Consider the following 14,243-nt stretch of genomic DNA (forward strand, 5'->3'; position numbering starts at 1 on the left):
TGGGGTTTTTTGGTTTTTTTTATTTCTCTCATATGCCAAACTGTCTGCATGTCTTCACTGAGAAGTAACTTTAAAACTTTCAAGTTATATATCAATAGTCCCAATAGTATTTTTAGAGTAATAGTCCAATTTAAATTAGATTTGTGTTTCCAAATCCCTTAAATCCATTAAAAAATCACAACTTACAACCATTTTATTTTAAGAGAGAAATATTTATATATGCCACTATATTAAATAATTAGTTTTTCTTTGGCCAAAACAAATTTTCAAAAAATAGTGGGTAGATGATGGTTTTACTGACAGTATCTGCTAATATGAATGTTTGGTAAACCTTTGGTATTTACCAAAACATGAAGCACACATGAGTTTTTGTAAATGGTAGTAAAACAAATGCTTAGGCTTCTACACTGTTTATTCATAATTATAGTTTATGCTGACTAATTAAGAGTCTAATTGCTTCGTTGAAAATTGCACAGAGTTCGTTTCTTGTTGGGTGGACGTCATGGAGAGTTTAAATTTCTGCCTCCTGCTGGTTATGCTCCCTGTTTCGAAGCATTGCTTCCAAAAGAGAAGATGAAATTGGAGCCAGTCAAAGAATATAAAAGAGATTTTGAAGGAGTGAGGGATTTGTTGGGTACAACACAGTTTCTCTCACAAGCTTCTTTTATCCCTTGTCCAATAGACACCAGTCAGGTATGTGACATTTGCATAATGGGATTTATAACTTATGTCTATTCAAAACTTAAATTCACAATATAAAATATTCCCTCAATCTTCCATTGCTTGGTGTGATGTACTAACTAAATTAAGCCTTGGATACACAAGGTGTGGTAACTGGAACCTCTTCTTACTTTCAGAATTGTTATGCTCTTTCTTTAGATTGCTCTTCCTTTTCATCTTGAAAAGATCAGGGACAAACTAGCTGAAAATATCCATGAGCTATGGGGAATGAATAAAATAGAACTGGGCTGGACATATGGCAAGGTATGTTTTGAATGACCTGTCTAGGTAAAGTCACTGTATTTGGTCAAGTCTCCCACCAGCACAAACCTTGACTCGGAATTTGAATAGGGTATGCAATGGTGGTCTATACATTACTAACAGTAGGTGACCATGTAAGCTGGAGAGACAGTAGTATTAACTTTTTGGTGATTTTTTTAAACAGCCAAATTCATCAAATTTGTTTGTTTTGTTTACTCCATTAATTATGGAGGATTATTTATAGTGTGCTTTATAAGTGAATAATGGGAAAAGGAGATTTCTATAGATACGAGTAGCTGTCACTGAACAAAGATAAATGGTATTGCTTATATTGACTTCATTACTGCAAAGAATTTACTGGGTTTTTACCGTGATACTTGATTCCATCAGGAAAGTACTCTTTTCTGTTATTCTTTTGCAGATACGGGATGATAATAAAAGGCATCATCCTTGTCTTGTGGAATTCTCAAAACTGCCTGAGACGGAGAAGAATTACAATCTACAAATGTCAACTGAAACCCTCAAGTGAGATTTAAATAGAAAATAATATAAAGTTTTATACTTTTATTTTTATTCAGGTGCATCATACTGTTGTAGATATAAAAACCTTTCAAATATCTTCTTCAAAGATATTCTCCTAACTTTACTAGAAGTTCCAGGAACCCAATCAGACTGATATAGAAAAGAGTTCTCTCTACAGAGAGACAAAGAAAAAAACACCACCAAATCCTGATGGTTTTAATAAAGTGGTAGAAATCTCAAGCTAGAGATTTGTGCCTTTTTAGTCTTTGAAGGTCTTATTTATTACTTCTGATAAATTAAAATATTTGGGTTTTTAAATACCATTATTCTGGATTATATCTGTGTTTTTAAATATAATTCCTTCTACATATTTATTCAATGCATGAAAACGATAATGTTGTGTTTCACTGATGCCATTTTTATGCTAGAACCCTTTTGGCCCTTGGATGTCACATTGTTCATGCTCATCCAGCAGCTGAGGAAGACCTTAAAAAAGTCAAGCTTCCTAAAAAGTATGTACCTTATGGTAACGGTTACAATTATAATATTTATTGTAAATATAACATATTTTAAGTTCATTTAAAGTATACCATATTTGAACCCCATACATGATATATACCCCATGCAGATCTTTGGTTGGCTGGGTTGTTGGAATGTGAGTACTGCTGTACTACATCACCTCCTGACGTTGTTGAGAGGCAGAAACAGTCACATACAGGCAATTGTAGCAGTGTAACATCACCCTAGAACAGACTCCAAAGTTAAATACAACATTGCAGTGCTCTTCTGCCTCATAGTAAAGAACAATCTATTCATATGGTTGTAAATCTATTTACTTGAAAGAGAGTTTACCACTTTACCACAGGAGACAGAAACAGCAAGTTGGACACATGCCATTTCACACCAGTTTATCAACCCACCATATTTTTTCCTGAAAGAAATTTATCCATGAGAAACAAAGTCAGTTGTTTAAAGTGAGCAGTAAAATACATAGTTTTATGATATGAGAGATGGTAATCTTGATCCAGTTGGTGGCCTTAATTAACAAAAGTAATGGCCATTGAGAGCTTTTCTCAATGTTCACACTGCAGACAGTCTATCATAATATTGGTTTGCTATTATTCTCTTGTTAAAATAGCTATTGCCTTTAGGAAACATCCTAATTAAAGGAAACTACCTGACTTGAGCAAAAGAGAATCTGACTATGTCTAAAAGGGAGGGTTGTCCTTATACAATATGGAAGGGTTGGAGAAGATTATGGCTACTGCTGAAAAATTACTAAACTTTTTATTCAGTGAAAAAGTGTTAAGAACAATAGTTAAAATTTTTTCTTCTGTTGGAAAAAATGGTAAGGCAGTCCTTACAGAATAGTTAATTAAAATACCATACTTAATAATACATAAGAGAGTTTGATAAGAAGTCATCATACAGATCTTTAAAATAGAAATTACTTGGAATGTTTAAATGGCAAATATATATATATAAAGTAGTCAGTTAATTACAATTTTGTTGCTTTATAGCAACTGTTTAGGTATGTAAATATGGATCTGATTCACATTTAATTAGCTATTGTGCAAGGAGGTGGAAAATGAGATGGTCTAGATGGCTAGATAGCTAGAATCCAATTTATATCCTAGTCAATGACCAAATGCAATGGAAGATTTTTGCAAAGAAACGAGGAGAGTAGGAGATTAAAAAGTGGAGAGAGACAGTGATTTTCACCCTGTGAATGCCTCACAGAAAGATTTAAATACCATAACTGGTATATCTTGACTCTCTGTTTTTCTTTGTTGACTTACAGTTACATGATGTCAAATGGATATAAACCTGCCCCTCTTGATCTTTCTGAAGTGAAATTGTTACCTTCTCAAGAATTTCTAGTTGACAAACTAGCAGAAAATGCTCATAATGTCTGGGCAAAAGACAGAATAAAGCAAGGATGGACCTATGGCATTCAACAGGTAGGAACTTTACATGCATTTGTAATAAGTAAAGAATGTGAGATTTTTTTTATTCTAGAACATCATTTGGGAGGGTATGTTAGTTAAGATGACAAATACTGACTGTCCTGTAGTAACTGGAAAAGCCAGAGTGGGTTGGGAGCAGGAAAAGTGCTACATATAAAAGTCTGGATTGTCAGACCTGTATGGTTGCAGCTGCTGGATGTATGAGAATATATTTCCATCCTTCTCCTTCATTCTTGTACTTAGGTTTTCAGTGTTATTAACAGATAATTGAGCTTGCATTCATAGGACTTTTCTTCATTAATGCTGCTTCTCTGCTGTAATCATTACATGATGCCAAAGTGCACTGTCTCATTATTCAAAGACTTTGTGATGTCTAAACAGACTTTTCTTCTTGTTGTTTTCTATCATTCCTTTTAGGATCTTAAGAACAAACGTAATCCTCGGCTAGTGCCATACGCATTATTAGATGAACGTACTAAAAAATCGAACAGAGACAGCCTCCGTGAAGCTGTCAGAACATTTGCAGGCTATGGCTATAGTATTGAGCCACCTGACCAAGAGATAGGTACGTATTTTCAATAAGAATCATGGCCTTTTTTAGTGACATTTATAGTATCATTTTATTATTAAAACAGGGTTTTTTTTCCTCTGTTTATTTTTGCAGCTGACCAAACAGTGGAAAAAGTCAGCATTGACAAGATACGATTTTTCAGAGTAGAACAATCCTATGCAGTGAAGTCTGGAAAGTGGTACTTTGAGTTTGAAGCTGTGACAGGTGGAGATATGCGTGTTGGCTGGGCCAGGCCAGGCTGTCGACCAGACATAGAGTTGGGAGCTGATGACCAAGCATTTGTATTTGAAGGAAGCAAAGTCAGTACACCTTTACCTCTTTTGATCTACAAACAGCCTAACAGAGAATTACAACATAGGTTTCCTCTATGTACTCCGCATCAACTACCAGATGTTTTTGATTCATATAAAGATATCCCTGAGCTCTGTTTCATACTGGATAGTACCTCCATTTTGTTCTGGTCATGAGATTATGCTAACAAAGAAGTCTTGGTTTATATGTATCTTCCTAGGCTATACCCAACTAAGTACAGACGTCTGTCATAATTATAAACAAGATACAGCATTCACTCCCATTTTTTATAAGTGGTATTTTACAAAAATCAATAAAAGGTTCTTCATTAACTGAGAGAACCACAGTCTGTTTTCCTTTTTCTGTTTATTCTGCTTTCTGTGTGTCCTTTCTTCCTAAGCTTTACTCCTAAAGGTCCAGAAGGATAATAATGACCCTGTGTGTAAGAAGTTGAATCCAGTGAACAGTAGTTATCAGTAGTTAACAGTAGTTCCTAATTGCTGAAGTTAGGGTGCCTTAGTCTCTCTATGTCACTGTTATCTCTAAGAAAAAAAGTCATGATCAGTACTGTTTGCAAATTACTTTGATACCCTGGAAGATAAAGTATCTGGGTTTCTTTATTTGTTTTGTATTTAATTTTTAATTTTAGCACTGTATTTATTTCCTTGGTTTAACATTTAGGGCCAGTGTTGGCATCAAGGCAGCGGATTCTTTGGACGAAGCTGGCAACCAGGAGATGTGGTTGGTTGTATGATAAACTTGGATGACAAGTCAATCATCTTTACTCTGAATGGAGAGTTGCTTATAACCAGTAAAGGTTCAGAACTTGCATTTGCTGACTTTGGAATAGAAAATGGTAACTTCCCCTTTATAGTCACATGGTTATTAGAAGACAAAATAATACAACAAACAGAAAAACTAGCCTGTCATGACTCAGTGAGCTGAGAAATCATATTTCACTGATATGCGCCTTCAGACTGTGCTACACATTAATTTAATAAAAAATTATTTTGAGAGTGCTTGTGTGGCACAAACTGAATTTCTTTTCTCCTTTAACCACATTAATGGGGTTTCAGCAGTCAGAGTGGATGAATTTTCTCACTGTTGCTAGGCTTTCTCTCAGGACTTCAGTGCTAAGAAGAAGTGGTAATAATAGGCATCCTGATCAATTTCCAAAACCTGTAAATGTAGTCTCTGATAATCTCACTGGAGCATAAATATACGATGTTCATGTCTGTGAAGCACAAAATGAGTACTGTGCGGTGAGTCTGCATAAAATGAAAGATCTTTGCAACATAACTTGCATCTATTTTTTTTTCTCTGTTCTATTCATAACTTATCCAAAAATCCCATTGTTCTGGGATATTTTTCGTCTTCTGTTTTTTGCCTTTGGCTTTTCAAAAAGTAGTATCTACATGACTGTAGTAAAAGAGTTGGGGAATATTTTCAAACTGGTTTGCTTTATGTTTTCATTGACTTTTTCTTTGTAATAGTATCTCCTCCAACCAGTAATAGCTTCATACCTGTTAGTAATTACCAGAAAACTTTGCAATTGCTCACTGCTCTTCTTTGGTCTTACCATTGATAGAGTTTTTACAAAGGTAGAGAATGAGGGACTGCCTTAACAAAGCTGTACTGAAGTCTCAGTTTAGGAAAGAAAATCTCTCCTTTAGAGGTTGAACTGTTGGCTTTTCCCTAATCTTGCTCCAAATTCTGTTTCTTGGGGAAATGGTGAAAGAAGTCAACAGCCTTTCAGCCCTGTATAAAGTTATATGGAGGTCAAAAACTTGAGTGATAAAAAATACTATCATTGAAGGAGTGTGTATTTATCCATTGTGAATGATGGAGGAAAAATATTGTGCCTACTGATGATAAAGTAAATTTTAAATGTATGTATTGAGATACTTGAATGTCATCTCAAAGTCCTTTTGAAAATTTGGTGCCTTCAGAAACCATACTTAACTTTGTCAATAACTTTGATCTAGCCAAGGTTGGCTTCCAGCGATCAGCTTGTTGTATAAAGCCATGTTTATTAGTCTAAAAACAAAAAAAATAACAAATTAAATGGGATACTGCCTAAGTTCTCAGGGGTTTTGGTAGCAATTATATTGAACTTAGACATTAGTATTTAAGGTGGCTTTAAATCCTTGTTTCTGTCATCACTTCATGTGCATTACTTGTAGGAGCTGAAGTTTAAAGTTTAGTTCACAATTAGATGTATTGAAAATAAAGAATGTCTGGTTTTAAACCAAATGGTTTTAAACTAAGCTATTAAGGTTTTTTTTTTTTTTTTCCTTTAGGTTTTGTTCCAATTTGTGCATTGGGCCTATCTCAGATTGGTCGCATGAACCTTGGAATGGATGCCAGTACATTCAAGTATTATACGATGTGTGGCCTCCAAGAAGGTTTTGAACCTTTTGCTGTTAACATGAACCGAGACGTTGCTATGTGGTTCAGTAAACGCTTACCAACATTTGTCAATGTGCCAAAAACTCATCCTCACATTAAGGTAACATTACATGTCAGGGAGACACCTGTTCAATGATTGTTTGTTTAGCAAGCTGAGACATTAAACCCTTACTAATACTTACTGTCATCAGATAGTTTGTCAAATAACTCTATTAAGTAACTCTTAGATAATTTCAGATTATATTGTCTATCTTCTTTTTCGTTTATAGTAGTATGGATTCCTATAGATATACTTATCTGGTTTATTATATGCTTTACTAATTTATGTTGGGGTTAGCTACTGGAAACATGTTAGTTATGGTGGTTTTTTAATATTCTATCTTACTTGTTCTTTCACTTTTTAAACTTTCTCTACTATAAATTTTTCTTAAACACCTGAAAATCGTTCATCTGACATTTAAGTGTACCTGTGGTGTCACAGATTCTTTCATTACAATGCAGCAGTGATAGGAATTCCAAAACTCCCTAACTAATCACTCCAAGAGCAGAATAATATATTCTGTCTTTTCTATAAATTTTTCCATATTAATATATTCAAAAATGATAAGTTTGAGTTCCTGAGGGAATTTTTTACTATAATCTCTCTAGGTCATTTTCTTTAATATAAGTGTAGCCAATTATTCTTGAGTGCTTGTCTGAATATTTTGTTCTTAAGCAAAATAAATTTCACTGCATTCCAACTAAATTATCTCAGCATTTTTTCATTTTATCAGGATTATTTCATCACTATTTCATTCTTTAAAAGTTTTAAAAATGTTCCTATCACTGTGTTTGAAACTTTTGCAGCACAAGGGAAAGAAGTATCATATTCAAAGTCCATAATGACCCTCTGAACCATTCTAATTGATATTTCTTCTCATTGTGGTGGAAAATTACTGATTATTGTGATGCAGTTTTTCAATGACTTGTGTATTCTAAGTGAATTAGTTCAATAAATGATATATATATTTTTTAACTCCTTAAAGGAACATCTTGAAAATATTTACTGTAGTCAGGATATACTGAATCTGTGGCTTCCCTTGCTCTTCAGGTTAAATTCAATGTCAGAGAACAAAGCTGCATAGTTTTGAAGATAATTAGTTATGAAAAATTTAAGTTTGCTCTTTCAGTTTTCTCATCCTCTAGTTGCTTAATGGAAGTTTTCAACATTTTTTGGATAGATTTATTTTAAAATGTTTCTGTTATTTTTAGATATGGAGAATTGACGGGACCATTGAGAGTCCACCTCGGTTAAAAGTTACTCACAAAACATTTGGCACACAGAACAGCAATTCAGACATGATATATTGTCGTTTGAGTATGCCCATTGAGTTCCACTCATCATTCAACTTCGGCGTGGGTGTGGAAAATGCCTCATCTGATGTTTTCCTAAAACGGTTAGACTTGGGTTTGGTTATCCTATTTCATGCTTTCAGTGTAAATCTATTATGTTATATTATTCTTTATTATTTTATACTCAAAATTTCTGTGCACTAAGCACAGATTACCATAAAATTCATGTTACTCAGATTTTTTTATTCTTGATGGTTTTATAAGCCACCTTTGCTGCAGAATGCTGTGTCCAGACAAGAGAGAACTTTTTCTAAATAGGTGCATCACAAGGCCTATAGATCCTTGCCTAAGCAGCTCCTTTTTTTTCTGAATTATTATGATTTGCAAAAGCTAGGCTGGAAAACCAGCTCAATCTTTTGCCCTTTGGATTATTGCTCATCAACATCATTGCTCAATAGCTCATTGTTACTGGAAAAGTGCCTAATTCATTAAAAGAAAACACATTGTGGGTCAGGTTTTTAAAGATACCTGGAATTAATGGGTCCTGCACCTTTCGGAGTTACCCCTACCTTTATTTAACTGCTGTAAATCTGCCTCTTCTCCCACTGTCTACCTTAACTGCAATCAATTATTTTACTTGTATATTTGTATCCTGTACAGTCTTTGCTAATGCGTACTCAGTACCAGGTAAAGCTGGTTAGTTAGTTAGCTAAGTTGCAGTAGTTAGCTTTTAAGTATACTTAGCCTAATAATGACTAATTTTTTACTTTTTTTTAAAATTATTTACTGATTTTCCTTTATCTGTAGAAAGCACAGCCAAGAAATTACTCCTCCTTCTACTACGGTAAGTAAATATGTTGAGATGCTTAGTTCTTCTCATGTTTTGAAGTAGATTTATGTATGGCAGCATGTTCATTGGAAATTGATCAGTTGAAAGAAGCCTTTTAAATAATTTTCTATCATATAACACTGTATATAAAGAATGATGTCCAGAGTTGCATGACTTGTAACTTGTGTAAACATAAGCCTCACCAACTTTAAAACACTAGTCTGCTTTTTAATTTTAGAGTATTTTAAATGACTTATTAGAAGAATGTGAATTACAATTATTAAAGTTTTATATATAGGAGAGGGATATTTTAAAATCACTATTCGATTGTTCCTTGATAAAATATTTAAATTTCTATTACTAATATGCTCTTTTCCTCCTTTCAGTATTTTTACTCACTACGGATATTTGCTGGCCAAGACCCATCCTCTGTCTGGGTTGGCTGGGTAACACCAGACTATCATTTTTACAGTGAGAATTTTGACCTAAATAAAAATTGTACAGTGACAGTTACTTTAGGCGATGAGAGAGGCAGAGTTCATGAAAGGTACAGAATTATTTCTAGCTTATTGAAGTTTTTATTTTAATACTGTTGTTTAAAAGTCAGATGTTCATAAGCTTGATGATATTTTAAGTATTAATTTAAACTAATAAGAAAATTGATTATGGAGTATGAGTTTTCGGTGCTCATTTATATATACGAATGTGTTTTACATAGGCATGGTAAAGTGAATTTATCATTAATGTTCTGTTGCAAAGAAAATTTCATTTGGAATGAATTTTAAATGAAAGATGCTCCTTTCATTTAATATCTCTATTTGCTCCCTGTGGATGAAACTGTTTATTTTACTGTAACTTACAAGTGGATACAGAAGCCTGCGAAATTTTTTCATAACTATAAAATAGAAAAAAAAAAAAGTGTATTTAATCTGGTCCCTTACCGACAATGATGCTGATACATTATAAAAATAAAAGGTTTGTTAATGAGCAAACAAACTAATAGCATAACAAGCATCTTTGAGGAAAAGTGCATCTCCACCAAGTTCAGTGTGACCTACGCTTTGTTCTTGTTGCTCTTTCAGTGTGAAGCGCAGCAACTGCTACATGGTTTGGGGAGGAGATGTAATTGCTAATTCCCAGAGGTCAGGTCGCAGTAATGTTGACATAGAAATTGGATGCTTTGTTGACCTGGCTACTGGAATGGTGTCATTCACAGCCAATGGAAGAGAGCTTGGCACTTGTTATCAGGTATTATCAGATTTTCATGAAGCTATCTAGTAAGATTCTTTTTTGATTCTACTTCTCTTTTCCAGAAATCTAATTGCACACTATTTGTGTGATAACATGTTTTCCTATATCATTCTGGTTTATCCCTCTTTTTCTCACTTCTTTAAGACTATGTTTTTTGAGTTGTTTCAATATGTCCAGATATTTTTTTGGCATCTCAGTTTGTGTGGTTCAGAATCTTTATTAATAAAGTTAATTCTTTAAATTATTTTTTCAACTGAATCTGTAATACAATAAAGGGGAAATAAATATTTAAACTAGCAGAAGGTCAAAATTAGACTTTAGATATAATTTTTTATATGAATTAAGAAGAAAAATTTAGTTCCTTATTACCAGGGTTTGTTGTGTCTTCTGCAGATAGCTGTGATTTGGTGACCTTGTGATTTGATAAGTTTCAAAACCTAAACTTCAAATATGCTTTAATGCAGAAAGCCAAAATAAGTGGGGTGGGCCCTAAATGCTATTAATACCCTCAAAACATGGTGTAATTTTACAAATGGATCAGTGACTGACAGGAGTTTTCAGCACCAGATAATTGAGATTTCCTCTTAGTAAGATCAGTTGTCTGTAGTGAAGCACTCACTGTTGAAGAGGATGTCCAGTGTTAGCAACAATTCATTGCTTTCTTCCATGTCAGCCCCTCAAATGTGTAATACAGACAAAACTGAAATGTTATTTAACTAAGTGTAATGGAACTTCTATACTGACTCCATTGAAGATGAATGTGGCAGGGTTGCACACAGCCTGTAAATGGGGGTGGGAGGTTATCTAGTAATTGCGATGTTGGAATATTTTGTAATAGTGGCCACACTGGGAGAATACTGAATGTCAACACACTGTCAAAAGGAAACAGGTGATTAAAGTGCTTTGTTGCTTTTCTAACCAGACACAAATCAATACAAAAGCTTCTGAGCAAACCCATGAAACTTTGGTGTGTTTCTTTGCAGTGGGTGTTTGTGGGTTTTTTTTCATGGTCAGCCTCTAGCTCTTCTTCTTGTCTTGCTAGGAGATGTATGAAAAGTCAGATGTGGAAGATGCATGTTATTGAATTTAGTGTAAATAACACTTTCAGGTTTTTCCTTATATGATTTGCAATTAATACAACTATGTTCTCCATACTAAATGTAAAATTATCTCAGAAAATACCATCATTTTTCCTCTGTTTCTTTGCTTTTTCATGGAAAAATACCTGAAGTTCTTTTAGGAAATACTTCTTCAATAAACCTGTTACACCTGGTCTGCTGAAAAATGAGAATATCCAGCATTTTCTATAGATATAAAATAGTATAACCCAACAAAATTGTTAGAAATATTTTTTTAATTTTAGCATACTTTGAATAATTTACTTATTTTCTCTTTTTCTGAAAGTAATGAAAATAATATTATGTAGTTTTCATTTCCAGGTCTTGAATATTTTTACAATAAAGTAAGACCTTTAAAATATTTTAATAAATCGAATCTTTCACTCCAACTGCCACAAATAATTTATATTTGTCTGCTCGAGGAAATTATTCTAGTCCTATAACAATTTGCATGTACTTTTCAGTTTTCTTAACTGAAATAGAAGGACAATATTTGTATGCTGTTTTCATTTTAAAAGGCCTGTAGGTCAACATATTTAAGAGAGGAAAATAATTTTTCTGTAGTTATTGATCCAACTGTTGAATGCCATGGTTATATTCAGGAAAAAAGCCCAATACACCAAGTAGAACAGAATGCCTTTTTTCTGAATTTGCGGTTGTGGTTTTTTTAACTTGCCCAGAAGTTTGGGATGTTAATACCTACACCTATATTATTTTATCTATGCCTATATTCATAGTTCTGAGAAAACAGTTTTTGATAGATCATTGTTCTCAAAGTTAGGGGTTGCACTCCTTCACAGCACAAATATTGTAGTTGTGCTTATTATGTACATCTGTACATTATACACAAAATGCACCATGATGTTATTAATATATTTAATTGAACTTCTGAAACTTTGATTTAATTGTGGAGATGTACTTTTTTCAGCCACCCTGGAGTACTGAATTTTTTTAAAAAATATACTATTCTATAATTATATTTTTAATTCTTTATTTCATGGCAGTGGTTCCTCCTATTGGTGTTGAGAGCACATAAGGCTACAAAACACCAGTCTCAAAAATCAGGTGGTCCTATAAAGATAACTGCAAATATTTTACTGTATTATAGGTAGACAGTGTTCAACACTTTATTTAGTAAAGGATATACATTATTTGATAATGAATTGTAAGGTATACAGTATTTATTTATATCATATTCGGGGAGATTTTTTTTTCCATTTTTAATTTTTAAAAAATTTGCATCTTGTTTCACTTCTAGGTTGAACCAAACACAAAGCTTTTTCCAGCAACTTTTTTACAGCCTACAAGCACTAACTTGATTCAGTTTGAACTTGGTAAATTGAAGGTAGGAAATATTTTTGCATTCTATAGAAAAACAATCTTTATGTAAATGTGCTCTTTTAAATCTGTTTATTTCTATGCAAATTCCTGCTCTGTTAAGTTTGTTTAAGAAGGTTGAATCAAAGGCATGACTTTTAATTTGACTTCTACGTTTACTTCTGTAAATGTTATTATATGCAGTTAATTGATTATCTGCAATTGTCAAAATAAATTAATATTGTTTGAGGATAACACCGTTGGGGATTTTAATGGATTCTGTCTTTTGCAATAACTTCTACCTTTCTATGATTTCCTTGTTATTTAAAAGTCATCCTTCCTTTTGGTGTCATGAGTTTATTCAAAATTACATGTTTAAAAAATAATTAATACATGTATTTATTTCAGAATACCATGCCTTTATCGGCAGCAATTTTTAAAAGTGAAGAAAGAAATCCTATTCCTCAGTGTCCCCCTCGCCTTGATGTACAAACAATTACACCTGTTTTATGGAGCCGGATGCCAAACAGCTTCCTCAGAGTAGAAACTGAGCGCGTCAGTGAACGTCATGGCTGGGTTGTACAGTGCTTGGAACCTCTGCAGATGATGGCACTTCATATCCCAGAAGAAAACAGGTATGTTGATAATGAGATAAAATTACTTGATGTGGACAAAATACACTGAAAAAATATGTCAGTATATTGATTAAACCTGCCTTGCTGAATATTTACCCCATAGCTGTTGAGAATTTCTGATTTTACCCGATGTCTCATCAGATATTATTGTATTCATGAAACTTAAGTAAATACAAGAGACTGAACTTTAATACCATGTACCAAGTTTTGCATGCATAAAAGAAAGCATGAGTATTCAATTTTATTTAAAATGAAATAGTGTCTCTTAAATCTGTAGGTCTTTAAACATAGAAATTTTTCTCAGCTTGAATAAAACAAGCATAAAGAACGTGCAAGTACTACTTTGCCAATTTTTTCTATAATAGAAGCTGTAATCTCTTCCTGTCATCTGCACTGAGTTTACACGAATTAAGTTCTTATGTTCTTATTGACAAGATCAAACTTTTCTTTGATTTTCATTGTGTTTTATCTTCAGAGTGAGGATAATAAAGATCTAGCCGAATGTCAAATGTCATAGCCAATGAAAAATCAAACTCTCAGCAAAAGCATAGCAGAAAGATCATTTAACAGCTGTACTTTTATTAGTAATTTAAAAATTTATTTTAATGATTCAAAACTCAATTTTATTTATTGTTAATAAAACTGAATTCAAGGAAAGAGTGAAAAACACTGGGTCTTGTGGAGAAAATGAACCAGCAATCCTGAGTAAACTGCAAAGGCACTGTTTAGTAATGATAGTAATGCAGATTTTCAGCATGCCTTATACACCTTTTTTAAAAACAAATTCTAATTTGCAATAGATTCCAAAGAAGCACTTCCATCTTAGATTTTGGGTTTTTTTTTTCCCTATGGAGTGCTAATTTTAAACAGTCTCAACAAATTATTTCCACCATTTACTGTGTTTTAATGATGCACATACTAAGATTAGTTAGTATCAACTTTAATATTAGTGACTTGAAGAGGAACTGACCAAAATGTTCATAGATTATAGAACTTCCCTTTTCAAAGTCTTTATTAATA

General features: G+C 33.2%; 1 protein-coding gene across 9 annotated transcripts in view; it reads left to right on the top strand.

Annotated features, from left to right (window-relative positions):
- RYR3 (ryanodine receptor 3) overlaps nucleotides 1-14,243 on the top strand; it is a 198,371-nt gene that overhangs the window by 85,663 nt on the left and 98,465 nt on the right. For all 9 annotated transcript variants that reach the window (XM_068193076.1, XM_068193075.1, XM_068193079.1 and 6 more), the window contains exons 20-34: nucleotides 477-693; nucleotides 880-984; nucleotides 1,403-1,506; nucleotides 1,932-2,015; nucleotides 3,305-3,464; nucleotides 3,888-4,035; nucleotides 4,135-4,340; nucleotides 5,014-5,188; nucleotides 6,633-6,841; nucleotides 7,993-8,177; nucleotides 8,881-8,917; nucleotides 9,289-9,449; nucleotides 9,985-10,150; nucleotides 12,530-12,616; nucleotides 12,997-13,223. In XM_068193076.1, coding sequence (XP_068049177.1) covers nucleotides 477-693; nucleotides 880-984; nucleotides 1,403-1,506; nucleotides 1,932-2,015; nucleotides 3,305-3,464; nucleotides 3,888-4,035; nucleotides 4,135-4,340; nucleotides 5,014-5,188; nucleotides 6,633-6,841; nucleotides 7,993-8,177; nucleotides 8,881-8,917; nucleotides 9,289-9,449; nucleotides 9,985-10,150; nucleotides 12,530-12,616; nucleotides 12,997-13,223 — 2,271 coding nt within the window. The remainder of the gene's footprint in view (nucleotides 1-476; nucleotides 694-879; nucleotides 985-1,402; nucleotides 1,507-1,931; nucleotides 2,016-3,304; nucleotides 3,465-3,887; nucleotides 4,036-4,134; nucleotides 4,341-5,013; nucleotides 5,189-6,632; nucleotides 6,842-7,992; nucleotides 8,178-8,880; nucleotides 8,918-9,288; nucleotides 9,450-9,984; nucleotides 10,151-12,529; nucleotides 12,617-12,996; nucleotides 13,224-14,243) is intronic.

Source organism: Anomalospiza imberbis, chromosome 6, assembly GCF_031753505.1.
Source record: "Anomalospiza imberbis isolate Cuckoo-Finch-1a 21T00152 chromosome 6, ASM3175350v1, whole genome shotgun sequence".
NCBI classification, from domain to species: Eukaryota; Metazoa; Chordata; class Aves; order Passeriformes; family Viduidae; genus Anomalospiza; species Anomalospiza imberbis.